The sequence below is a fragment of the Carassius carassius genome, chromosome 31 (genome assembly GCF_963082965.1).
Source record: "Carassius carassius chromosome 31, fCarCar2.1, whole genome shotgun sequence".
Taxonomy (NCBI): Eukaryota; Metazoa; Chordata; class Actinopteri; order Cypriniformes; family Cyprinidae; genus Carassius; species Carassius carassius.
The window spans coordinates 11,346,342-11,371,173 of NC_081785.1; the positions used below are offsets into that span (position 1 = coordinate 11,346,342).

General features: G+C 40.8%; 2 protein-coding genes across 4 annotated transcripts; one reads left to right on the forward strand and one right to left on the reverse strand.

The window, feature by feature from the left end:
- LOC132111555 (isoleucine--tRNA ligase, mitochondrial-like) lies at positions 1-7,613 on the forward strand. Of its 2 annotated transcripts, XM_059518954.1 has the most exons (23): positions 1-269; positions 461-583; positions 1,094-1,247; positions 1,410-1,558; positions 1,963-2,012; positions 2,127-2,236; positions 2,318-2,408; positions 2,502-2,617; positions 2,703-2,872; positions 2,955-3,045; positions 3,173-3,324; positions 3,560-3,720; positions 3,795-3,897; positions 4,030-4,123; positions 4,254-4,362; positions 4,433-4,535; positions 4,609-4,734; positions 5,221-5,352; positions 5,448-5,554; positions 5,663-5,808; positions 5,899-6,089; positions 6,611-6,755; positions 6,833-7,613. In XM_059518954.1, exons 1-23 carry the CDS (start codon positions 99-101, stop codon positions 6,976-6,978), a joined length of 2,940 nt encoding a protein of 979 aa, XP_059374937.1. In that variant the 5' UTR covers positions 1-98; the 3' UTR covers positions 6,979-7,613. The 2 variants fall into 2 exon arrangements, with proteins under 2 accessions (XP_059374937.1, XP_059374939.1); XM_059518956.1 differs by lacking the exons at positions 1-269; positions 461-583 and adding an exon at positions 847-956.
- A 386-nt stretch (positions 7,614-7,999) lies between these two features.
- LOC132111554 (rab3 GTPase-activating protein non-catalytic subunit-like) lies at positions 8,000-24,786 on the reverse strand. Of its 2 annotated transcripts, none has more exons than XM_059518952.1 (35): positions 24,451-24,786; positions 23,451-23,524; positions 19,350-19,464; positions 19,180-19,261; positions 18,863-18,910; positions 17,441-17,516; positions 17,183-17,284; positions 16,912-17,011; positions 16,688-16,786; positions 16,189-16,337; positions 16,017-16,096; positions 15,807-15,896; positions 15,550-15,689; positions 14,797-14,992; positions 14,563-14,706; positions 14,377-14,459; positions 14,143-14,207; positions 13,969-14,059; positions 13,752-13,873; positions 13,457-13,661; positions 13,080-13,177; positions 12,877-12,982; positions 12,630-12,790; positions 12,361-12,535; positions 11,732-11,872; positions 11,486-11,592; positions 11,167-11,233; positions 10,970-11,040; positions 10,852-10,887; positions 10,634-10,753; positions 10,287-10,502; positions 9,939-10,028; positions 9,513-9,713; positions 8,980-9,144; positions 8,000-8,900 (listed from the first exon to the last, which is right to left on the reverse strand). In XM_059518952.1, exons 1-35 carry the CDS (start codon positions 24,767-24,769, stop codon positions 8,748-8,750), a joined length of 4,287 nt encoding a protein of 1,428 aa, XP_059374935.1. In that variant the 5' UTR covers positions 24,770-24,786; the 3' UTR covers positions 8,000-8,747. The 2 variants fall into 2 exon arrangements, with proteins under 2 accessions (XP_059374935.1, XP_059374936.1); XM_059518953.1 differs by having other exon boundaries at positions 10,679-10,753; positions 24,451-24,785.
- Positions 24,787-24,832: the final 46 nt, after the last annotated feature.

The following is a 24,832-nucleotide window of genomic DNA, read 5'->3' on the forward strand; positions in this document are numbered from 1 at the left end:
TGGTTCCGGTAGACACAGAGTGACGCCAATGCGGAGGAGGAGGTCACATCCCACAACAAACGCTCGTCCTGGTCGCAAACTCACCTGTCAGAGTCCTCATGCTGCTGGTTCGGCGCTCGGCTATAGGTTTCGGCGGTGTGGCTCGATGGGGACTGCGCTGTCTGTGCTCCGGGGGCCGGTACCGGGACACGGTGCTGCTGCCCCGCACTGAATTCCCCATGAGAGTGAACGGGCCGAATGTACTGGAACGAGAGATCCAGATCCAGCAGGTAAATGTGAAATAGATAACTTAAAATAGCTGCTTAAAACCGAAGAATCTGATCTATCGTTAAACGGTTCTGTTCTGAAACTTCATTAATCATTAAGATGATATCACTTGTAGTAATTTACTTCCATAACACCCACACACCTTGAGATCACGGATGAAGTGGTCGTTTTAAACTTTTCTGTTGTTCTACAGAAATGTGGTTTTGACCAGCTGTACACATGGCAGAGAGAGAAAAAAGTTAAAAAGGAGTACTGTCTTCATGATGGACCACCATATGCCAACGGAGACCCTCATGTTGGGCATGCTCTCAATAAGGTACATTCTGTCAGATCATAAGTAACGTTACACAGTTCATTGCACACATTCAGGGTTTTAGAAATCCCAAAGTCCAATAGCTGAGCTTGTTTGGGGAATTAAAGTTTCAAGTTTAATTTGTCATGTACAAATAAAATTTACGTTGAAATGCTTTTTGTAAGGCTTAGACGGTCAACAGCAGTACAAGAATAACAACAGAAATAAATAATAAAGGGGCAAGTAATTCCCGGCCCCTCTAAAAAAATGTTTAATCCCTACTTATGTGTAAAGTATACATTGTGCAATATCTTTACAGCATCCAAGTGTGTTGGTATTGTTATTAGGAAATTATTTCACAACTTTTATTACACACCAATATATATACAGAGGTCTGGTGAGTACAGCTTTGAGACAAGTAGATGTTCCTGGATCCAGCAGATCCTTTATTTTTACTTCAAAGACATCTTGTATAGTTATATGCCTAAATCTACAGGAATGGAAATATGCATCTTCATTTGATCTCTCCTGCAGATCCTCAAAGACATCCGGAACCGTTTCGAGGTGCTGAGAGGAAGACAAGTGCACTTCGTGCCCGGTTGGGACTGCCATGGGCTTCCCATTGAGCTCAAAGCACTCGGAGACCTGGGAACCAATGAGCTGAGTCCTCTACAAATCAGACAGAAAGGTCAGGATGTCACATACAATGAACGCTCTGGTTTAATTAGTAATTTGTCTAGATCTTAGAAGCTTGTGTTTATTTGAGAAAAAATAACTGTCAGTAAAGTGATGTTGCTAAGATATGTGCCTTTTGGTGAATCAAGAACTTCCTGTCTGTCTCTCCGTTCAGCGCGGGAGTTTGCAGACAGGGCCATATCTCGGCAGCGTGCTGCGTTCCAGCGCTGGGGTGTGATGGCGGATTGGGAGAACTGTTATTACACCTTTGATGGGAAATATGAAGCGGCCCAATTGAAAGTCTTCCAGGAGATGCACAGCAAGGTGAGATAAGTTTTTCCACTACAACACAGCTTGACATGTTTGATTTTATTCCATGTGAAGGAGTAGTTTGCAAAAAAAAAAAAATATTCTGCAATGATTTGTATTACGGTTGATGCTACTATAAAAGTTATTACAGTCTCTTAAAAAAAGAGAAAAAAATGCAGTATTGTAAGGCTGAATTCAATTGATCAAAAATACTTTTTAAAACTCTTTTCTTAATATTTGAATATATTTTAAAATATATACTTCATTCCAGTCTTCAGTGTCATATGATCCTTCAGAAATTCTTCTAATATGCTAATTTGTTGAAAACAGTTATGTTAGTTAATAGGTGATATTTTTTATCCATATTCTTTGATGAATAAATTCAAGTATTTCTTTGAAATAATAATCTTTGTGTACAGGGTTTAATATATCAGGACTACAAGCCTGTTTTCTGGTCACCATCATCCAGGTGAGAGAAGCTCAGTGTGTGCAGTCTCACATAAAGCTTAAAAGACATGAAGCTTTGTATTTGAGGATTTAGCTGTTGTACAGTATTTCTGCTATATTCTCTGTCTCGGTGAAGGACAGCGCTTGCCGAAGCTGAGCTGGATTATAATCCAGAACATGTGAGCCGTGCTCTATACATCACTTTCCCCCTGCTCACCCTGCCAGCCAAACTCGCTGCCAAAGCAGGTGTGTGTGTGCGTTTGTCTTCTACACAGAGTTAAAATTGTTTAGCTGTTTCTAATGCCAGTATCTTTGCCTGTGATTTAGAAAGTTGGGGTCGTGTGTCTGCTCTGATATGGACGACTCAGCCATGGACAATTCCAGCCAATCAAGCGGTTTGTTACATGCCCAAAGTACAGTAAGTCACACACCCATGCATCTCTGAGTGGAATGCACATGATACAGTATGTTTTGATGGAGTTCGTGATCACATGTTTTTCCTCTTCTTCAGGTACTCTGTAGTGAAGCGAGCTGATAATGAGCAGCTCCTCCTAGTGGCCTCAGAGCGCATCAACAGCCTCGCCTCTATACTGAAGACAAATCTAGAAAGTTTGGCCACATTCCCAGGTAGATCCAGTGTTCATTTGTGGCCTGAATTACTTCACATGATGCCTTTTAAACTGCCCTTTTAAAGCATTTCATTCATCTCCAGGGTCAGACCTCGAAGGTGGAGTCTGTCAGCATCCCACAATTCCTTCAAAACAAGTGCCTTTGTTGCCGGCTAATCATGTGACCATGACTAAGGGAACGGGATTGGTCCACACAGCTCCTGCCCATGGCATGGAGGACTACAGTGTTGCCACACACTTTAATCTGCCAGTAGTAAGTCACACCTATGTATGCTGAAAAAGTAAGAATTTGGGGTTGTTGGCATGACTTTTAATCATCTGTCTCTCTTCACTAGGAGTGCATGGTGGATGAGGACGGCAGGTTTACAGAACTGGCCGGGCCTGAACTGCAGAAGAAATCGGTGATGACTGAAGGCAATGCCACAGGTGCGAGAGACAGATGAAAGAAAGAGATCATGTTGATACAAGAAAAATAGAACTAGCTCAGACCATATGAAATAATAAAGAATACGCATTCTAGGAATCATAACTAATGTTTTGTGTGCATGGGCAGTAATCTCAGTGCTGCAGGCAGCAGGTGCCGTTGTGAAAGAGGAGGACTGTGTTCACAGTTACCCATATGACTGGAGGACCAAGCAGCCAGTCGTGATTAGAGCCAGTAAGCAATGGTTTATTAACACAGCCAGCCTCAAAGACAAAGCTAAGGTGAGACAATAGAAAGAAGACTGTTTAGATTTTTTGCATAGTGATTTTTTTTTAAATTAAATTATCCTGTAATGCTGAAAAAAAATTCTAATTCTCATTTCTGTAATGTGAAAAAGTTTTTTTTTTTTTTTAGTTACTCAAGCAGAAGTATTACAAATGTGACAGATTTCTAATAAGTTTCAAGTTATAGAAGTGCTTATCTGCAGATAATAAACTCTTGTTGTGTATTTTATAGGACGCCCTGCAGAAGGTGCGTGTGATACCCGAGTCGGCGAGGTCCAGTTTGTTGGCAATGTTGGACAGAAGAACATACTGGTGTATATCTCGGCAGAGGAGCTGGGGCGTCCCCATCCCAGTGTTCTACCAGAAAGAGACTGGAGAGCCACTCTTAAACAAGTACATACTTACACCGTCATAGACACACTCAAACACACATAAACTACACATTTAATTCCCACTTTCTCCCTCAGACATTCAGTGACACACATCGCTAAGGTGTTCTCTGAGAAGGGGAGTGACAGCTGGTGGACGGAGCCAGTAGAGACATTTCTGACTCCAGAGGTTCTTCAGAAGGTACTTTTTCATATACTACCGGTAGAATTAAAAAAATATGTATAATTTTTTTTTAAAGTCTCTTATGTCACACGAAATCATTCTAATTTGTGCTCAAGAAAGATGCAGTATATGTTATAAATTGTTTGTCAGAGTAAAGCAGGTGCTGTATCTGATTATGTACGGGGTGAAGATGTCTTGGATATCTGGTTTGATAGCGGTGCCTCATGGGCCGCTGTGCTCCCAGGTGAGTAATCAAAGTGGTGCTTAATTGTATTTACACATTAAAGTATTTGGTGTCTGTCTAGTTACAGAAGTTTTTTTTTATCTGCTTGTCTTGGGTCCTTTGTAATGTAATCTTACTGCCTCTCTTTCAGAATCAGACCCGCGCGCAGACTCGTATGTGGAGGGGAAAGATCAGATCGGCGGTTGGTTTCAGTCGTCTCTCCTCACCAGTGTAGCTGTACGGAATAAAGCCCCTTACAAGTGAGTCATATAGTCAAATGAAAATATACATGTCGAAAAACATATTGGTGACCACCTTTGTGTGTTTCAGAGCTCTAGTGGTCCATGGATTTGCTGTGAGTGAGAGAGGAGAAAAAATGTCTAAGTCTGTAGGCAACGTGATCGACCCAGATGTTATTATTAATGGAGGGAAGGTAAGAGACGGTCAAACAATAATAGAATGAAATCATCAGTCTGTGTTTTCAAACATCAGTTTCTCTCTCCAAGGACTTGTCTGTCTCTCCTCCATATGGTGCTGATGTTTTGAGATGGTGGGTTGCAGAGTCAAACGTGTTTTCTGAAGTTCAGATCGGACCGAACGCTCTAAACGCTGCTCAAGACAGCATCAACAAGGTCTGGCTTATAAACTAAAGCTGCTAATTAATGCTAATTCAAAAGGAGATTTTTACACTAGCTTTTAAAAGTTTGGAGTCTGAAAGAATTTTTCATTAATACTTTTGTTTATCAAGGATGCAGTAGATAAAAAAAAAACACATTTAGAATGTTACAAAAGATTTATATTTTAAATAGATGCGGTTCTTTTGAACTTTCTAGTCCTCAAATCCTGAAATAAAAATGTCACAGTTAGTGTACAGTTAATGTAACCGTTTTCCACATTGAAAATAAGAGTAATGGCTGCTGAGAATTCAGCTTTGCCATCACAGGAATAAGTTAATTTAAAAATGCATTCATATAGAAATCTGTTATTTTATATTGTAATGTTTCACAGTATTATGCATAAGATGTTTTATCACCTACCCTAAACTTTTGAATGGTAGTGTAGATCAAAGTTTTATATGCTAATGGCCTCTTTCTCAAACTGCTGTTCTCTCTCTCCAGCTGAGGAACACACTGCGGTTTCTTTTGGGGAATCTCCAGGGTTTTGATCCTCGTTCCCAGGCCGTGGACCCTAAACAAATGCACTACATAGATCAGTACATGCTGCACGTGCTCAGAGAGTTCAGCATGAAGGTGAGTCTCCGTGTTAACCAGTTCGAATGTTTGTACAGCATAAATCAGCTCTACACTGCAGTCGATCATGTCATGTGTGTTTGTGTGTACTGAAGGTAACCGATGCTTACAGTGAGTTTGACAATTGCCGTGCTATCCGTCTGCTGCAGTCCTTCATCACTAGAGATTTATCTAACTTCTATTTCAGCATCATTAAAGATCGGTAACCACTCATTCGGTTATGTAACTTTGTGTTTTTAAATCCTTAAGCAATTTTTTTTAATATTCTCTAGTGAAAAAAGAAGCCTCACTCTCTCTTTCTCCCTCTCAGGCTGTATTGTGACCCTGAGGACTCCCTTGGTCGGAGATCATGTCAGACAGTTTTAGAAGAGATTCTGGATGGAGTAAGTCGTTCTATCGCTCCTGTACTCCCTCATCTGGCTGAGGAGGTGTACCTACACGCTCCTGGACATGATGGTACACACACTTTCTGTATAAAACTGATGCTGTTCATCTATGGACTCGTTATCCCACTGTAGCGCTTCTCACCTCCCTCTTTGCCTGTAGTGGGGGACACTTTGTTTCGTAGTGGTTGGATTAAGACCAGTTCAGTGTGGCGGAGGCCAGGACTGGAGGAAGCAGTGGAGGGAGCGTCTGCTGTCAGAGATTCTTTCCTGTCATCTATTCCGGGATGTAACGCTGCTGAGTATGAGCTCATCATTGCCATTGAGCCCGGCCTGTTCTTTGAGCTCATGGAGGTACATCATTGATTTTAAGGCCTGTTCACACTACAAATGTTGGACACAGAAATACAGCCCGATTGTGATGTGTCTGTTCAGACAAGTGCATAAAAATGGAAGATCAACATGCAAATTCAATACCTAACAGTAGGTAGTCCATAAAGCACTAAGCAACTTTCTGTTTCTGACACATGTTTGTTACAGAGATAAAAAAAGTAAGTTAGTCTGCATGAACGTGTTTAAACAACCATTTCGATTTTTGTGTTTGCTATGAGTGCCATGAAGTTGTGGTTTTATGTGACCGCAGTGGCCCTGGGCCTGTAAACAAAAGCACAAATCTTATTTGCTGCCCAGTTTTGTTTGTAGTGCAATGGAAAATAAATTAGAACTCTGCGTGAAAAAATAAAAATGTGACCTTGACAGCATGCAAATGTTTGTGTCAGTCTGAACACACACATTAACATCTGTTCATTCAAATGAACAACATTTTGTGCTTCATTTGCTTGCAGCTAAAGTTTTTTTTCACTCTTCTCTGTCAGTCTCTTCAAGAGGAGCCCACGTCCACCTGCTCCCAGCTGACAGAGCTCATGATGGCCTCACGCACCACTCTGACAAACTCTCTCCCGCGGGATTTGCCATCGGATGCCATCACAAGCACAGGAACCTTCCTCATCAACCTGGAAGGTAAGATACTTTTCTTCAGATATAAATTATCCAGTGTTTCTTTCTTTTTATATATAAATTCTCTGTGTGTTGTGTAGGGGGCCTGATCCGGGAGGAGAGTGCATACATCGTAGCTGCGATGCCCACATCTCTCTCACGCTGTCCGAGATGTAGACGATACACATCAGATGAGCCAGACTGCCTCTGCCCACGATGCCAGAATGTGCTGGAAAATGCCAAGTAATCACCCTGACTGTTGCTATGACTACTGCTCAACCACTGGCTCTCCTCCTCCTCCTCCTCTGGTGAAAATGATTGCAAGGGCTAACATGGACCAGATTGAAGCTGCTATTGTAAAGGGCAGAAAGTTGTCTGAAGGTGTGGGAGAGGGGGATGGTGTTTCTCAGGGGTCAAACGGGAGATGAACTGTTATAAGGAGGAATTTGGAAGGAGTTTATTTGTATGTATATTCAAGTATATTTTATTGTGATAATTTGAACTGAAGACATGATGTCAGTGTGACTAATTCATGAAGCCAAAGCAGAAGTCAGTAGTGAACCCGGTCTTAAATTGTGACATCTAACAATGGGTTTACAAACTTTGAATGTTCATTCTGCTTGTTTCATTAATGAGGCTCAGTGAGAGGAGAGTTTGTTCATTTTAGTTTTTTTGATGCTTTATGAGTCACTTTTATTGCTAAACCAATAAACAGTACATACATGGAAGAGAATAGGAATGTCAAGATGAATCTTCATGTGTTCTCACTTTCCCAAATTTATGTACCGTAATAATATTGTCTTCATGACAGATTTACTCAAGCATATGTAAATTACTAACAGGTTAAGTAAATGAGCTCGTCTGCAGTTGTTTTTTCTTGCTGGCTAATGAGCTATAGCCTATTGCACATGGATTTCTTGAGGAAACTATAATAACGTGAAAGCTAATACACTTCTAATATACCACACTGTGTTCATTTTTCCCCATATTACAGATAAACAAATATGCACCGTAGGGACAGTACTACCGGTGTTGAACCAAGTTCCTTGACCATAGTAGGCGCTGTATTGAGCTAATCCAACCTACTCATAAACCCAATCTCAATCCTAATCTTAAACCTACCCTCACTACAGCGCCTGCTGCTAGGGTCACATAATTCGGTGCAACAAATATAATTAAATGTCTTTGTGGTTCTTTTATTCTAACTATATTCTAATGTTGTTGCTAGTTTTTTGCTTTTGTTTTGAGTACAATGAGATTCACAACCGTTCTCTGAAATTCTTTATTTTTGGTTTCATGGTTAACGTTGCATTTATATGAGCAGCCAGGCACAGCTGGTACGGGACTGCATAAAAGGTCAGAAATCTTTCTTTTGTCTCACCTTGCAATCACACCTAAACTTGCACATTTACAATAACATACAATAACAGATGTCATTTTAATGCTTGTTTACTAATAAACAGCATAAATGAGACATTGCAGACATGTTTAATCAGCATAATAAATGAACAATAACATCTAGAATTTGGAATAAAAAATATAACCCCTGTGGTTTTAATATACTGTAATGTTTTGATTATACTGTTTACAGCACAATATTATTTAAATTTAAAGCTTCCTTGTAAAGCACATCATTCTTCTTTTAATACATGACTACTGTACATGAATAACATTGTTTTTAACCTAATAACACTCTAGACACTAGAGACTCAAGGCCCTATATTTGTGACACGTTTAGTGTGCACAGGCATTGTGGGATAGCACATCCTCTAGAAAGTGCTAGTGCTCTAGATATCCTATTTTAGTGGCAGCTGTGAAAAAGAAATTCAAGTTTTAATTCAATTTAGCAGATGACTGATGACGATGAAGATGTGTTTATTTAAGCTACTGACTGGGTGGTTTTCCAGGTCTCAGGGCTTCTTGAAATCTTTTAAAGTCTATATTTTATATATATTTTTATATATATATAAAAAAAACACATGATTCTCATTCTTTCTTCCTGTGCATTTCTTTATATCAGGGCTCTTCATGTAAAGAGTCCACAGCCTCCAGCAGGTTGAGGGCAAGGCTGTACTGGCCGTGGTTTTCGGGGAGCATCTCGATGACTTTATTGATCAGTCGACTGCTCTGAGACAGAGGGACTGAGGGACAGCGCAGCTCACTGGGGTCCTAGCAACACACAAACCATGACACAGATGAGTGTAAGATGGTAAGAGATCTGAAAACTGTGCAGTCTGTGTGATCTCACCATAGCCTTCAGCCAGGTGCAGAGGGTGGGCGGCAGACGGGCCAACAGCTCCATGTTGGGTTTGGTCTGTAAATGGGAGTGGAGCAAAGAGAAAGCGAGTCTCTGACCAGTCAACACCAGCAGCTGAGAGCTCAAAACATCTTTGTCCTGCACCTCCATCATCACCTGCGATATAATGATAAAAAGAACAAGTACAAAGAGAAAGTTAAAAATAAGAAAAAAAGATAAAGATATATACTAAAAGAAAAATGAGAAAAGTAGAAAGATAAAATGCATACTAAGAAAAAAAATGAAAAAATTAAGAAAAATAAAAATTAAGCAATACATTACAAATAAAAAGGAAAAGAAAGAAAAAAATTACACAATGAAAAAAAATAGAACAAAAGAAAAGGTTAAAAAAAGCAAAAGCAAACAGCTCATTAGCATCTCTATATTTCACTCTTGTATATATGCTCAGGAGGTTTAACAGAGTTTGTGTGTGTGTGTGTGTGTGTGTGTGTGTGTGTGTGTGTGTGTGTATGTGTGTGTGTTACCTCCTCTGCCCGCAGATCCAGGCCCTGGTTGTAGAGCTCACAGACGAGGTGTCTGCGCAGGATGTCAGTATTGACCTGCAGTACAGACGAGAGCTCCATACACACAGATGGCCACATGTCTTCAGTGCTGCTGTGTTTGACACCGTTCTCCTCAGATTCAGCTAGAACCTGCACCCAGCCTGTTAACACGTTCATCAGAAACTACACACACACACACACACACAAACACAAGAGAGTCATACATCAACACTGGATTCAGAGGCAAGCTATAAACATCTTATGATTTGTTATTTGAGAATCTCTTAGTCTTCATTTCACTGTACAAGATGTATGTGACTATAAAATCTTTGGAATAAAACAAAGCCATTTTGCATGGATCTTGATTGCAGTTCTCCCTCCAATATTGAGAGTGGCACTGTGACTCACCTCTTGTCTCACAGCCACCAGACTGTGGTCCATGTCTCCACTGGGCAGCAGCTGGATAGAGGACAAATCTCTAAAAAATGCATTCTTACCCTGTAGGTGACAGAAAAAGACAACATGAATTAGTCATAAAACAGACATTTCAATAACATTTTTCTTCCTTATAGTGATGTATATTCGAGTAAAACTTTAGAAGTAAAAATTAGGTCAGTACATGTTGAGTTGAAGCTGTGTCACTCATAAGAACCATGGCTAATAATGTCACCATTGCTTTTTTTTAAGGCACCAAACAGCGAATTTCAAAATTTGATTGAGGTGTGCATGTATAAATGCAGAATTGTGTGCTTTTACCTTGCTGTCAAACAGGCTGAGTGGTTTCAGGCGCAGAGAGAAGGTCATGGCCGCGTGCAGCAGTGATGCTAACACACAATGATGCTGAACGAGAGGATAGTGAACGGACCTCTGATCCAGAGCTAACTCCACTATAGACACTGAACCCTCAGCACCGCCCCACACTTCGTCCACGCGCACATCTGGAGCAGACACTTTCTCCACCGCTGAATCTGCCTGAGAGAGACAAGACAATTAGAATATATGTCTCGCTTTTATTTCAACCCATTCATTGCAAATCATTGTAAAATCCACAGTAACTTAAGACATGCTTCCGCCCATGCATCCACTGTTTAATCAGTCCTTACTCTAGAGAAAAAAGGAAAGAAAGGAAGAATAGAGGAAGACGAGACCTCCATCAGGGCTTGCAGTAACTGCACACTGGAGCCCAGGAAACTCCTCAAAGCTGCGTCTCCCATTCCTACATCCTAAACACACACACACACACACACACAGAGAGAGAGAGAGATGTTAAATTCAAATGAAACAGATCTGAATGTAATTTATGCTTTGTGACTTCTCTTACCCGTCTGCACAGTCGGTCTTTTGGTGCCTTTCCCACCTACATCAACACATGCACAGTCAATTCTTAAATCTTAAACGGCACACAAAGAGGAAGAGCCACAGTACACAGAAATACAAACCTTTTCCATCAGGAAGGCAGCAGCCGAAAACCGCTTGACTATGAAGGTCTGCCACATCATAACAGAGACACCTGAGAGAAGAGCATAGATGAAGGAGAGAGTTCCATGTGAAGAAATATGCTGTGGCAACTTCCTTTCCATTGATCTGCCAACACAATGAGTTTTCTTTTAATCAATGTACATCATATATCTCTTACCGAACTGAATGTGAGGATTGGATATCATCTTTAAAAACTCCACTGACCACTCTAAGTACTGCCCCACCTGAAGAGAAAGGGAGAGATGACTGGTTGATGTTTCTCCAGTAGCAAATTACAAGGAATTCAAGTTCCTTTAATACTTCTTTATTTTTACGAACAAGCACTTAGAAATAAATAAATGCAGTTCTTTCACAAAACGAATGAACAAAAACAAAACTAATTTGGTTCCGGTATTTTTCGGGTAATTTCTAAACAAGAACTTGTTCTTAGTTACCAAATCTATTAAGACAGCTTTGTAAGTGTTTATAGTCTTTACCTCAGGGTCTTTGTTCCACTGGACCATGTTTTCCCAGCTACAGTGAGCAATCAGCACATCAGGAGACAGAGAATTTGGGAACCTCTGACACACACACTCTAGTAGCTCTAAGACAACACAAACGCAGATGCTTCAGTCAACCACAGAACACACTAAAGCTTAAAGAACTGTTATAAATGGAGAACACCCTGGAACAATTTTAAATGATCTAATATAAGGAACATGATCAGGAATCTCCAGAGTTACCCTCCAGTTTCTTTTCCTCGCCTTGCTGTAATTGCTGTTGCATGGGCTCATTCTCTCCCCTCCGTTGTAGAATATCCCTCAGGAGATCTGGAGACACACCCTGTCTGAAGATCAGTTTAGAAACACAGTCTGCTACACCACCTAAAAGACAAACAATTCAAAGAAGAAAACATTTGAATTCATATCATTTAATCTTAGCTGGTATGAAAGCAGATATTTTAAATCTTATTGTTACTGACAGCCGCAGTATACACAATTGTTAAAAAGTTTTGGGTCGATAAGATTTATTAAATACTAAAGAAGAAACTAAATAAGATTCTTGCGCTGACCAATACTGCTTTATTTAATCAAAAATTCAGAAAAACTGTTATATTGTGAAATTTTTGTAACATTTTAAATAACTAATATACTAAAATACTTCTTAATGTAATTATTCCTGTGATGGGAAAGCTGAATTTTCAGCAGCGATTCATCTATTTTTCTTAATAAAACCATGATTTTTTTTTAAGAATATAAACTTCTGATCAATTAAATGCATCTTTACTAAATAAAAGTATTAATTAAAAGAATTAAAAAAAAATAATAATAATAATAATTTTGGAACAGTAGTTTATTGTTTGATTATGTACCTCTGCCACTCTCTAATAGCATTTTGACCGAGCAGCGTGTGACAGCGCCACCTGTAGAGCCCTGAGGAGATGGCAGGCAGAGCAGTGTTTGTAGAGCAAGAACATCCTCTAACTGCTTTATACACACCACCCACTGCTCCAACTCCAGAGAAACACATTCCCACTCCTCCTGAAACTGCACAGATTGAAAGAGAGAGAAAGAGTTACACACATACTGCACTCTATATCTCTATAGATATATATAAAAAAAAAAACCCACACACACACACCTTGCTCTCTGCCAGCCTAGTAATGGCATTCTTGGCTACACGATGAGCGACTAGAGCCGCCAGTAGTGCGGCAGCGGAGCTCTCAGACTGAACACAAGCGGTGCGCACCTGCTGCCACCAGGGCGAGACAGACTGGCCATCCCATGACTCATCCACCGCTCCTGATGGCCATATGTGCACAATTAAAAAGTTGTTATACTGGATAAAAATAAACAGGTTGATCTCTCTCACAGATGATGTTAAAGACCTTTGATGGAGCTGAGGGTGGACAGCAGTGTGCCCAGGTGTGAGACGGCGTCTGGGTACTTGAGTACATCCTTCTCTTTGTTCAGCCAAACTGACAAGAGCAAAGACTGCCAGAGAGAGACATAAAAAAGCAGAAATTACATTTAAGCAAATCATGTTCTATTCTAACCATTCCAACCCATTTTTTCTCTTTATATCACTTACCAGAAGCTGCTGAGGGCTGATGCCACTTTCCTGCAGAGTCTCACAAACTCTTTGTAAAGGACTCTGACCAGACAGACAACCCCAGAACAGGAAACTACCTGAAATACATACAAAACTCACATTTGTGATGCACCAATACTAAAATTTAAATGTTACAAATTATTTTCTTGCTACTGCCAGTAACTGATATTACAGAAAATTCTACACTATATTGCCTAAATAAAATAAAACTAAAACATTACTAAAATTTGAAATGCTAAAAATGAGTGCATAACATTATAATATACAACATGAAAATTGATAATCATTTTGAGATTGGCTAAAGAGTACATTAACAGTGTTCTTAAATGCACTATGCGATAAATATCGAGTTTTACCCAGTTGGGTCCAATCGGTATCAGGTTGTTTAATCACTCTGAGCTCTCCATTCACCCACTCCAATTGAGACAGAAATGTTCGGACTGGCAGCGGCCCACTTGAGTCTTGAGCAAATGAGACACAGGGCCGAGAGTTCATCTCTGTGTATCGCTGCAGTACTGGGTCGACACGAGCAAGATCCTCCTTAATGCCAGAAAACGACGGCTGTATGGAAAGGAGGACTCTTTAGTTCAAATCCTAGTGTGACAATAATACATTATTTTAGGTAAACTAGATAGTGTCTGTATTTCTCACATGTTCAGGCTCAGTGGGTGATGTATCTGGTGTGTGCAGTAATTGAACGTCGGTGTAGAGCTGGAGAAGTCTGAGCTGAGATGAACAAAACTGCAGCAACGATTTGTCCACTGCTTCAGGATCTAAAACAAACACACATGAAAAACAGATTAAACATTGACATAAGTGTTTAAATATGAAAGAATACACAATGCCCAGTGAGGACTGAATGTGTTACCTTGTTCTTTCAGGCTAGCCAATAATGAACGAGTAACATTGGTCAAACAGGACACTGGTGGATTCTTATTGGACAGAAGTGACTCCAGAGCCTGTCAATCAATCAGATATTTTATTTAAGAATTTGTTAACATATGCTGTATAACATATTTATGTTTGTATATGTCTTACAAACCTGTTTCTTAATAGCTGGATGTTTAATGTCCAGTAACACACTTTGGGCTTCACTCTCAAGCAGAGCTGTCAATTAAAATGTACAGGTCAACTCAAACATGTTAACACATTTGTGCAATAGAACTAAAAGACAACATTGAGTAGTGGTTCTTTGAATTTTTTTTATGGATGACAACTTGAAGGTGTTTCACGTATATGCATGGTCTATCATGAATATTAATGAGGTAGGTCTGACCTGGCTCCACCTCCTTGCTCCTCAGAAGAGTGGTGAGTCTCCTCAGCAGGTGCATGTCTTTAGCGCGCTCACTCTTTTTATCACTGACCAACACAGAACAGACACATTTGCACTAACCTGCATTGTGTGTGTGTTTGTGAATATTAATGTGCACAGCTTCATGAATATTTATGTATGATTGTGTACCTGAGTGCCAGGTGGAATGGTATGGTGATGGCTCTCAGGGCTCCACTAACTGGGTCAAACAGACACACTTGTTGTGTGTGGATTTGCCACCCCTGACTGGTTACACTGTTCACACCCATTAACCTGTGACCTGCATACAGCAACCTGAAAGAGAGAAACCTGAATGAATATGCTTCTTTTTTTTGATGGCAGCAATCAGGAGAGTGGTTTTTAGTTTTGTGTGTGAGTATGTACCTGCAGTGTTTGCCCACAGTAAAAGCCCCTACTCGTGGTCCATGTTGAGTTCCCCACACCTCTAAAATGCCCCTACGTGGGGCATAAATCACCAGAAATTGGGCATGCCGGCGGGGCATAGAAGGAGATGTGGCTAGATCTCTCTCCCCACGAGCTTCGGACACCTGCACCCATCCGAGCTGAGCGTCACGATAGCCTGCATGGACATAATACAGATATTATCTAAAAACATTATTGTTTATATATACTGTTCAAAAGCTTTTTTAATAATATTTATCAAATATAAATTTCTATATTTGTGAAATCATTTTTCTCATGCTCAGCAAGGCAATGTTATTGTTACAATACTGAAATATTATTACAATTTAAAATTACTATTTTCTATTTTAATAAATAAAGGTGAATTTTGTGGTGTCTTCAGTGTCATGATCTTTCAGAAATAATTCAGGAAACATTTCTTATTATAAGGAAATAGTGCAGCTTAATATGAAACCACAATAATTTTTTTTTTTGTTTTACTGTTTTAATGTTTAAAAGGATTTTTTAGCTTTTCAACACAAACCTGTCATATAGACAAACCGTCCGTAATGATACTGATTTAAGTAACAGCTGTGATGCTTTTTTTAAGTGAAGCATTCATCACACTGATTCAAATCCAGTGAGTCACATGTTGTTTTGTGCAATTTAATAGGAACAGGTTCATACGACGCCTGTTCGCAAATCTGACTACATTAGTCGTGGTAAACTGCTCACCCTTCCACATCCTGATAGCGATGCCTCGTGCCACATCCAGCAGCGTAACTCTGCCAAAGTCATCTGTGACTCCAGCCATAGTGTTACATGGAGAGAGACAGATAGATTCACCATGCCGACGAGAATCTGGAAGACCAAACCTGAAGAAAGCCGAAAAATGTTAAATGTGTTTTTTTTTATTTTGTGTATATAATTACAAGAAGTTAACAGGCAATGATGTGCATGGTAGGAGGTAGTTTTATTGTACATAAACTTACCTAACAGGAAGGGATGTGGCCGGCTCCACTTTTGGCTTCTGTTTCTGCACGGTCTCCTCTTCATTTTTACTCTTCCATCCCAACCAGCCACTAAGGAGGAAGATAAGAGAGAGAGACTGAGACCAAGAATGAGTAAACATGGAGTGAGACTAAACATGACAGGTCAGTGCTAATAAGAGCCAAGACTTAAAATAACCCTGACACACAGACCTGGCAGCACTGAACAGAGCTGATGTGAGTTTGCTGGCCACAGCCAGAGCCACATGGGAGAGAAGAGGCTGAGAACTACCCTGAGAGAGTGAGAGAGAGAGGAAAATTGGCCATAATCAACAAGAACTACTACAAACAACTCCTAGAAAAAGATGTGTGTGTGTGTGTGTACCTCTATAGCATAGAAGAACCCAGTGTAGGGTCCACCTCCCACTGTGATATACTGACTCATAGCAGGAGGGCTTCCTTTAACCGAAACATGAAATCCTCCAAGCAAAGATGCATTTTTCATCTGATCGAACACACTGAGAGTAGTAATACCTGAAAGAGAAAGACATTACCTTACACTGCAATTCAAAAGTTTAGCATCAGTAATTATTTTTTTAAAGAAAATAATAAGCAGTGATGCTTTCAACTGATTAAATGTGACAGAAAAAAAAAACATTTGTAATATATCAAAAGATTTCTACTTCAAATGTTCTTTTGAGCTTTCTATTCATCAAAGAATCCTGAAAAACATTTATCACGTTTTACACAAGAAATACTGAGCAGCACTACAGTTTTAACACTGATAATACTAAAAAAATGTTTCTTGAGCACCAAATAAGCATATAAGTATGATTTCTGAAGGATAAAAAAGAAAAAAACATAAGAGTTAAGAACTCTTTTACCTATGCTGGAATGGTCTGTAATTTTGTCCATGTCTTGCAGGCCCCACTTCTTATAGGTCAGTGGTGGAGGCTGGATGACATCACTTCCTGCTGCTGCAGCTGAAAGGTAAAGAAACAGATGCAGGGAATACACCGGGTGAAATCAAATAACATGAGGCAAAATTAAAAATAGGTTAGGGACTACTGGTCACATGATAACCTGTCAACATCTCTCTCTCTCCTACCTCTGGCAACCTGGTTTCGACAGGCACGTAAAGACTGGAAGAGACTAAAGCCATCGATGGTGACAAGGGCTGCTGGATACAAAATACTGAGCTCCTCATGCTGATAGAGAAACAGACATTTCAACATCTGATCAGAGCGTAATTAGAGTAGGTGGACTGAGTTTGGGCCACTGTTTAAGTTAAGATGTCATGTTTAATCTTGCTAACAATTGCTTAACACATGCTTTGTGACGAAATGAATACATCAAGTCTGCGTAAGATGCATCTGTACCTGTTCTGTTACTCCAGGGTGACGTGGAATCTCAAAGGTGCGACACTTCAGTTGCAGCACAGGATCTTCATGCAACAATTGGGCCAACAGAAGAACACCGCTCTACACACACACACAAACGGTGGATAAAACCAGTGGATTGTCTGCTCTGCTGATATTGGTCTGGTTTTGATTAAATATGACTTTTTATTAAACATATCAATGCATTAGAGTCTGAATTCAGCTGGTGCGCTCATAGGTCAGAAAACATCACGGTACCTCTGTGTAGAAACGGACATAACCTGAGCTGAATCCAACCACAACACAGGTCCAATCAGGCCGGCCAGTAGAACTCCTGAACACATAAACACATTACGAGCACAGAGATTACCATTTGAGGTCGGTAAGATCTTTTAAAATGTTTTCAAATGTTTTTTTAAATAACTCTTATGCTCAACAAGTTTGCACTTATTTTATCCAAATTACAGCAAAAAAATAGTAATATTGTGAAATTTTATTATAAATGAAACAACTGTTTTCTATTTTAAGCCATTACTCCAGCCTTTCAGTGTCACATGATCCTTCAGAAATCATTCTATTATGCAGATTTGGTGCTCAAGGAACATTTCTAATTATTTTCAATTTGGAAAACAGTTGAGCTGCTTAATATTTTTGTAGAAAGGGAAGTTGTGGCCTAGTGGTTAGAGAGTTTGACACCTAACCCTAAGGTTGTATGTTCGAGTCTGGGGCAGGCAATACCATGACTGAGGTGCCCTTGAGCAACTGCTCCCCGGATGCCACAGCATAAATGGCTGCCCACTAGGGCTGCACGATATTGGGAAAAAATGACATTGCGATATTTTATTTTTCTGCGATATATGATACGATATGAAATCTAATTTAATTTTTTCTTACAAACAAAAATGGGGTGAGCACACTCACATTCTCATTTTAAATCATTTAAACATCAGAGTATTATTTAAATTAGAGTAAATAATTTTTAACTTTAGGATATGGTTTAAATTGTTAACATATCAACTAACATGAACTTACCACGAGCAATACTTTTGTTACTATATTTATTAATCTTTGTTTATCTTAGTTTATAAAAGCACAGCTGTTCATTGTTTGGTAATGTTACTTCACAGTGCATTATCTATGTTAACAAATACTATACAACTTGCTCGTTCTTATATGCGCCCTGTTAAACTGACTTAAAAACACATGCAAATGATAAACTTTCACTCTATGATGGTTGAGCTGTGCAATTAATCTGCGAATCACATTCGTCAAGGGCTGGGGAGCAGCTGGCCCGTACAGTTAATGAAAAACGGATCAACTACGACAGCCTACATTGCACATCCTGCGATGTGACAATCGTGGATTCGTACATCGCGATATCGATGCTTAAACGACACATCGTGCAGCCCTACTGCCCACTGCTCCAGGTGTGTGTTCACAGTGTGTGTGTTCACTGCTGTGTGTGTGCACTTTGGATGGGTTAAATGCAGAGCATGAATTCTGAGTATGGGTCACCATACTTGGCGGTATGTCACGTTACTTTCACTTTTAAATTTTTTTTAGGATTCTTAGATGAACAGAAAGAAGCATTTATTTTGTCACAATTTACTTATTGAAACAAAATAAAAGGCTTTACGGTCACTGTATACAGGAACATGTATGTAAGTGTGATGTTCTTACCTCTTCTGGCTGGACAGTGGAATACAGATAACACTACTGATACACTCCCTGTGGAAAGTGTATAAAAAAAAATTAAAACCAGTGAACAACAACAACAACAACAACAAAAAAAACTATTCTCACTTTTTACAGTCCTCCTTACAGTAGACATATGTTTTTTAAAAAACATTTACAAACTCCATTACACATAATATAGCTCAGTCCTTCGTTTCTGTCTTGTAACTCATTCTTTCTTGTTTGAGGGATTAAATCCCTTCATGTCATTTCCCATAAAACCATCCAATCCTGACCCTCCCCTCTCCTCTTCTGTCTCTCACCCCTCCTCAGCGCTCAGCGTTCCACTCCAGGTCACAGTGAGGGTCATCTCCTCCTGCCCACTCTCCTCTGTCCGCCATTTAGCTGCAAATCATTAAATTCACATACAAGTTATGCCAATCAATCACCAATAAAAAAGAGAGTAATCACTGCTGTGTGTATGTGTGTGTACCAGAGAGAAATGTGGCTTTATGATCTCGAGCGATGACCAGCAGATCTGAGCAGGGTGAGAGAGACAGCACACAGTCCTGTAGCCAGGGGGCGCTCTGCTGCTCCTCCTCCTCAGCCTAAGAGAACAACATGCCGAATTCAGAGGAAAAACATATTTTTTTTATTGTGCATTTATGTTATTTTGAGGTCCCTGGTGGAGTTTATGATTATTAATGATTATTTATGATTATTAATGATTATTTATGATTATTAATGATTATTATGATTATTAAGTGCCAGCCGTTCTATCTGCCGAGGGAATATACTGCTATACTGCTCATTTCGGTGTACATTCCCCCGTTCAACATCATCAGCAACAGGAATGAAGCACTAAATGAACTGTACCAGCACATCAGTGAGCTGCAGACAGCACACCCTGATGTTTTTCTCATTATAGCTGGGGATTTCAAATATGCTGACCTAAAGAGTGTGTTTCCAAAAATACACCAACACATTAACTTTCCATCACGAGGTAATAACATTTTGGACTTTGTTTACACCACACAGAGAGGAGCTTACAAAGCCCTCCCCTCCCCCACCCCGGAGCCTCAGATCACATCACTGTCATGCTAATGCCTGCATACAGACCACTCATTAAAGTCACCAAACCAGATCAAAAACAGATTCAAGTGTGGCCAGAAAGATCATCAGAGGTTCTTCAAAACTGCTTCAACACAACTGACTGGGACATGTTTAAGCAGGCTGCCACATGCAATAACACCACTGACCTCCAGGAGTATTTAGAGACTGTCACTGCCTACATCAACAAGTGTATTGATGATGTAACGGTCACAAAAACCATCACTGTCTGGGCCAACCAGAAGCCGTGGATGACAGGGGAGGTCTACAGACTCCTGAAGACACAGAACGCTGCCTTCAGAGCTGGAGATTAGGTGGGCCTGAGAACAGCCAGGGCCAACCTGTCCCACGGCATCAGAGAGGCTAAGAGACAGCACTCCAGGAGGATAGCTCATCAATTCAGCGACAGCAGAGACACTAGGAACCTGTGGCAGGGGATACAGACCATTACGGACTACAAGCCCCCACCACGGACCTGTGACAACAACATCTATCTGCTGAACGAGCTGAACGCCTTCTTCGCTCGCTTTGAGCAACAAAACAGCACCACTGCACAGAAGACTCCACCTCCTCCCAGCGACCAGGTGATGATGCTGACCCCAGACAGCGTGAGGAGATCCTTCAGCAGGATCAATGCACGCAAAGCTGCGGGTCCTGACAACATCCCTGGGCGTGTACTGAAAGACTGTGCAGCAGAACTCACTGATGTCTTCACAGACATTTTCAACATCTCACTGAGTCAGGCTGTTATTCCCACATGTTTCAAAACTACCATCATCATTCCAGTTCCGAAGAAGCCATCTCCATCCTGCTTCAATGACTACCGTCCTGTTGCACTTACCCCCATCCTCATGAAGTGCTTTGAACGGCTAGTCATGCACCACTTGAACGGCTAGTCATGCACCCCTCCCTGGACCCCTTCCAGTTTGCATATGGGTCCAGCCGGTCAACCGATGATGCCATCGCCACTACCCTCCACTCTAGAGCTGAAGATCTTTGCCCGCGGGTTCGGGCTTAATTAATATCATCTTATGCGGGCTTGGGCTTGCGCTCCGGTTTGCGAGGTAAATGAGCGGTCATGTGATGTGTTTCGATTAGAAAATAAAGATCGATTTCGACGAGAAAGATGCGAAAATGAATGCTGAGTAGGTGTAACGGAGGCTTGCCTATTGGGATTACGTTTTGGTTGCACCAGCAACTAAAACAAAGTCTGAGGTGTGGAAAAGTTTTGACCATGTTTATAATGAGAATAATGAGTGAATATTGACGCACCATTAGTGAGCGCAGGAATGCGCCTTCTACAGTGGATTCAATCATTTTCCTGGACAAAAACATGTAGGCTTAGCCTAATCTCTGTGAGTAATGGTTTTTCAAATGATAACTAAATATTAATTGAGTCTTAAATGCATAATGTGGACAGAGTATTTACGCTAATGTTGGCATTATTCTTTTATTAAATATCATCTGCTAGTGCGAATACCCATCTTAATTTAAAATTTATCTTAATTTAATTTGTTAAAAATGACTCGTTTTTATTGTTGCGTTGGTCTATTTATATGCTAAATGAGCCTATGTCTAGAATGCTGAAATGTTACGATGTCACAGAGGACTTATTTTATTTCTTTATTCAAACTTCCAAGTGGTCTAGTCTACGTTAGTTATGAATAAATTATGTTAAAACATATATAAATGACTCATTATTGACAAAAGGCAAAAGAGTTGTGTGCGTGTGCACATTTAAATAATGTCGGGCTGTAAACGGGTTCGAGCTTTAAAAAAGCTGTTAATCAAAATGTACTTGTCGGGCTCGGGCCGAAACCTGTCGGGCTCGGGTCCTGTCGGGCCTAACTTTTAAGGCCTGATTACAGCTCTACTCCACTCAGCACTCACACATCTGGACAAAAAGGACTCATATGTCAGAATGCTGTTCATAGACTTCAGTTCAGCATTCAACACAATCATCCCTCAACAGCTCATTTACAAACTGGTCCAGCTGGGGCTCAACACTTCGCTGTGCAACTGGCTGTTGGACTTTCTGACTGGAAGACCTCAGGCAGTACGGGTCGGCAGCAACACACCCAGCACCATCACACTGAACACTGGGGCCCCCCAAAGATGTGTGATGAGCCCCCTCCTCTTCACTCTGCTGACCCATGACTGCACACCGTCACACAACTCCAACCTCTTTATTAAGTTTGCAGATGACACGACTGTGGTGGGTCTCATTAGCAACAAAGATGTGACAAACTACAGGAGCGAGGTGAGCCACCTGGCCGGATGGTGCAGTGACAACAATCTCTCTCTGAACGTGGAGAAGACGAAGGAGATTGTTGTAGACTTCAGGAGAACACACACTCAGCATGTTCCTCTGACCATCAACGGTGCGACTGTGGAGAGAGTGAGCAGCACCGAGTTCCTGGGTGTGCACATCACAGAGGACCTCTCCTGGACTGAAAAAACCGCAGCACTGGCCAAGAAATCAGCATCTCTACTTCCTCCGCAAACTTAGGAGAGCCAGAGACCCACCCCCCATCATGTACACCTTCAAAAGAGGCACCATCGAGAGCATCCTGTCGAGCTGCATCACTGTGTGGTATGGCGCCTGCAACACGTCCTGCCGAAAGACTCTACAACGTATAGTGAGAGCAGCTGAGAAGATCATTGGTGTCTCTCTCCCCTCCCTCCAGGACATTTACGGAACCCGTCTCACCCGCAAAGCCCTCTGCATCACAGGTGATCCCACTCACCCATCACACAGCTTCTTCAGCCTGCTGCCATCAGGGAGGAGACTGCGGAGTCTCCAGGCCAGGACCAGCAGACTGAAGGACAGCTTCATCCACCAGATCCCACATCCCCAGCCCCCCCCCCCCCCCCCCCCCCCCCCGCTAATATATGATGGCATGCACCAGTCACTTTGTGCAGCATTTGTCTGCTCACTACATCATTCAGCATGGAACTGACGTCATTCCACTACCTCATCAGTCAGTTAAATAAAATAACTGCTCTTGAGCCCTTTGTCACTTTAATCAGACTAAATACGTTTTTTTTTTGCACTAAAAATCTTTTATCTGCACTGTTGTTCACTTCATTGATTTGCACTCTATCTGCCATTTGCCTTGCGCTGCTTTATTTAACTTTATTTTTAATTTTATTATATGTCTTTTTTTACATTCCCTTATTGTATAGTTGTATTTACATTTTATATTTGATCTAGATTTTTAGGCTTTAATGTTAATGTTATCTGTATGCACCGGGGTCTGAGAGTAACACAATTTCGATTCTTTGTATGTATGTACTGTACATGTCAAAATTGACAATAAAGCAGGCTTGACTTGACTTATGAACAGTCTTTCTATGGAAAAGAGGGGTGCATCGATTCTTTAAAATTTCAACTTGTGTCTTCCACAGAAAAATAATAACATACAGGTTTAGAATGACATTTAGTTGAGTAAATAATGACATTAATTTTCATTTTTTGGTGTACCTGAGCTCCATTCTCTTTACCATCCGGATTTTCCCAAGAGCCCCAGTCGGAGTCATCCCACGTTAACTCATTCTCTAGAGAGAGAAAAGGATGTGCTGTAAATAATGTGGTAAGCAAGGATGAATGTATTCACATTAAACAGTCACTCAGCTTGATATTGTGTTTTTCAACCTCTGCGAGAGTTCAAACACACTTTCTCTTTTTCATCCCCTGCATGCTCATTTGTCTCTTACATCTCTAAGGTCAAGTGTTTCGTCAAAAATCGCCTGCCAATAGCACTGACAAAATCAAGAATGCAAGATTTACCTTACTTACAAACTCTTAATATAACCTTTCCTGTTTTCTTTTCTCTTCGTTTTTCACTCATTCATCTTTCATCTTCGTCTTTCACTCATTCATCTTTCGTCTTCGTCTTTCACTCATTCACCGTCTCTAACGCAGTCATGTGTTTCAGGACCTTTCTGCAGGATGACTCATTCACCAAGGGCAAATACACCTCCCTTCTTCTTCCCTACATCTCCCTCTCTCTCTCTTTCTCACTGCAGGGAGTGAACACATTATTCTGCATCACAGTCAGACAATTCACTTTTTCCAAACTGTTTCTTTTTCCAAAAAACACATGCAATTTGTTTATTATTAGCTCAATATAAAAACAGTATATTTGATATCCTTTATCTCTAAATCTAAGCCTCACGCAAATCGTTCTGCATTTATATTTTAATTAAAACATTTTTTAATCAGTTGACCACTGTCGTTTTATTATCGTTGTGAGGAAATTGTAGTTTCCGTAATGTATGCATAACTAAACCCAACACACACAGCCTGTCAGTTCTGGTTAGGACTTTGTTATTCTGCTTTTACCTATCAAAAATAATTTTTCAACCCTACCAACCATCCAGGCCGAACCTCACACACCCGAACTGACACCCATAAATCAGGAGAACCATCATGAAACTGGACTTTACATACACAGACATGCAAACTCCAGCAGTAACGTTACCTGCTCGTGTTTTCTCTTCCTCGGGTCCGGCGTTGTTGTGCTTTGGGAAGAGAAAGTCTCGCACCTGTCTGAGCTCCTGGACCCGGCCGAAATCCAGCAGACAGCAGGACATGTTCCGGGCGGAACCGGACCCAAAACCTGCGGATTCTACGACATAAACCCTCCGCCCGGTGCGCGAACCGCCTCTTATTGTGTTTATGAGCCTGTCAGTGAAGTTTGTGAGAGTGTTGAGTATTTTTTTGGACCCGAGCGGGTCAGAATACGCAGCTGAGGTGTCAATGTGTTGTTGTGCTGTGAGTTTGGCATGACACATACACATCCGCTATAGACAAGCTAATCGCGCTGTTGCCCCCTGCTGACCTGGAGGACACGCACTTTTCTA

What these genes read in the sequence shown, in the direction of transcription:
- LOC132111555 (XM_059518954.1), top strand. Translation starts at nt 99, where the DNA reads ATGCTGCTGGTTCGGCGCTCGGCTATAGGTTTCGGCGGTGTGGCTCGA. An exon ending in AAGTTTGGCCACATTCCCAG is followed by an intron (nt 2,618 to 2,702) that starts GTAGATCCAGTG and finishes ATTCATCTCCAG; the next exon opens with GGTCAGACCTCGAAGGTGGA. An exon ending in CTCCAGAGGTTCTTCAGAAG is followed by an intron (nt 3,898 to 4,029) that starts GTACTTTTTCAT and finishes ATTGTTTGTCAG; the next exon opens with AGTAAAGCAGGTGCTGTATC.
- LOC132111554 (XM_059518952.1), bottom strand. Translation starts at nt 24,769, where the DNA reads ATGTGTATGTGTCATGCCAAACTCACAGCACAACAACACATTGACACC. An exon ending in CACCCACTGAGCCTGAACAT is followed by an intron (nt 13,662 to 13,751) that starts GTGAGAAATACA and finishes CTTTCCATACAG; the next exon opens with CCGTCGTTTTCTGGCATTAA. An exon ending in TCAGCCCTCAGCAGCTTCTG is followed by an intron (nt 12,983 to 13,079) that starts GTAAGTGATATA and finishes TCTCTCTGGCAG; the next exon opens with TCTTTGCTCTTGTCAGTTTG.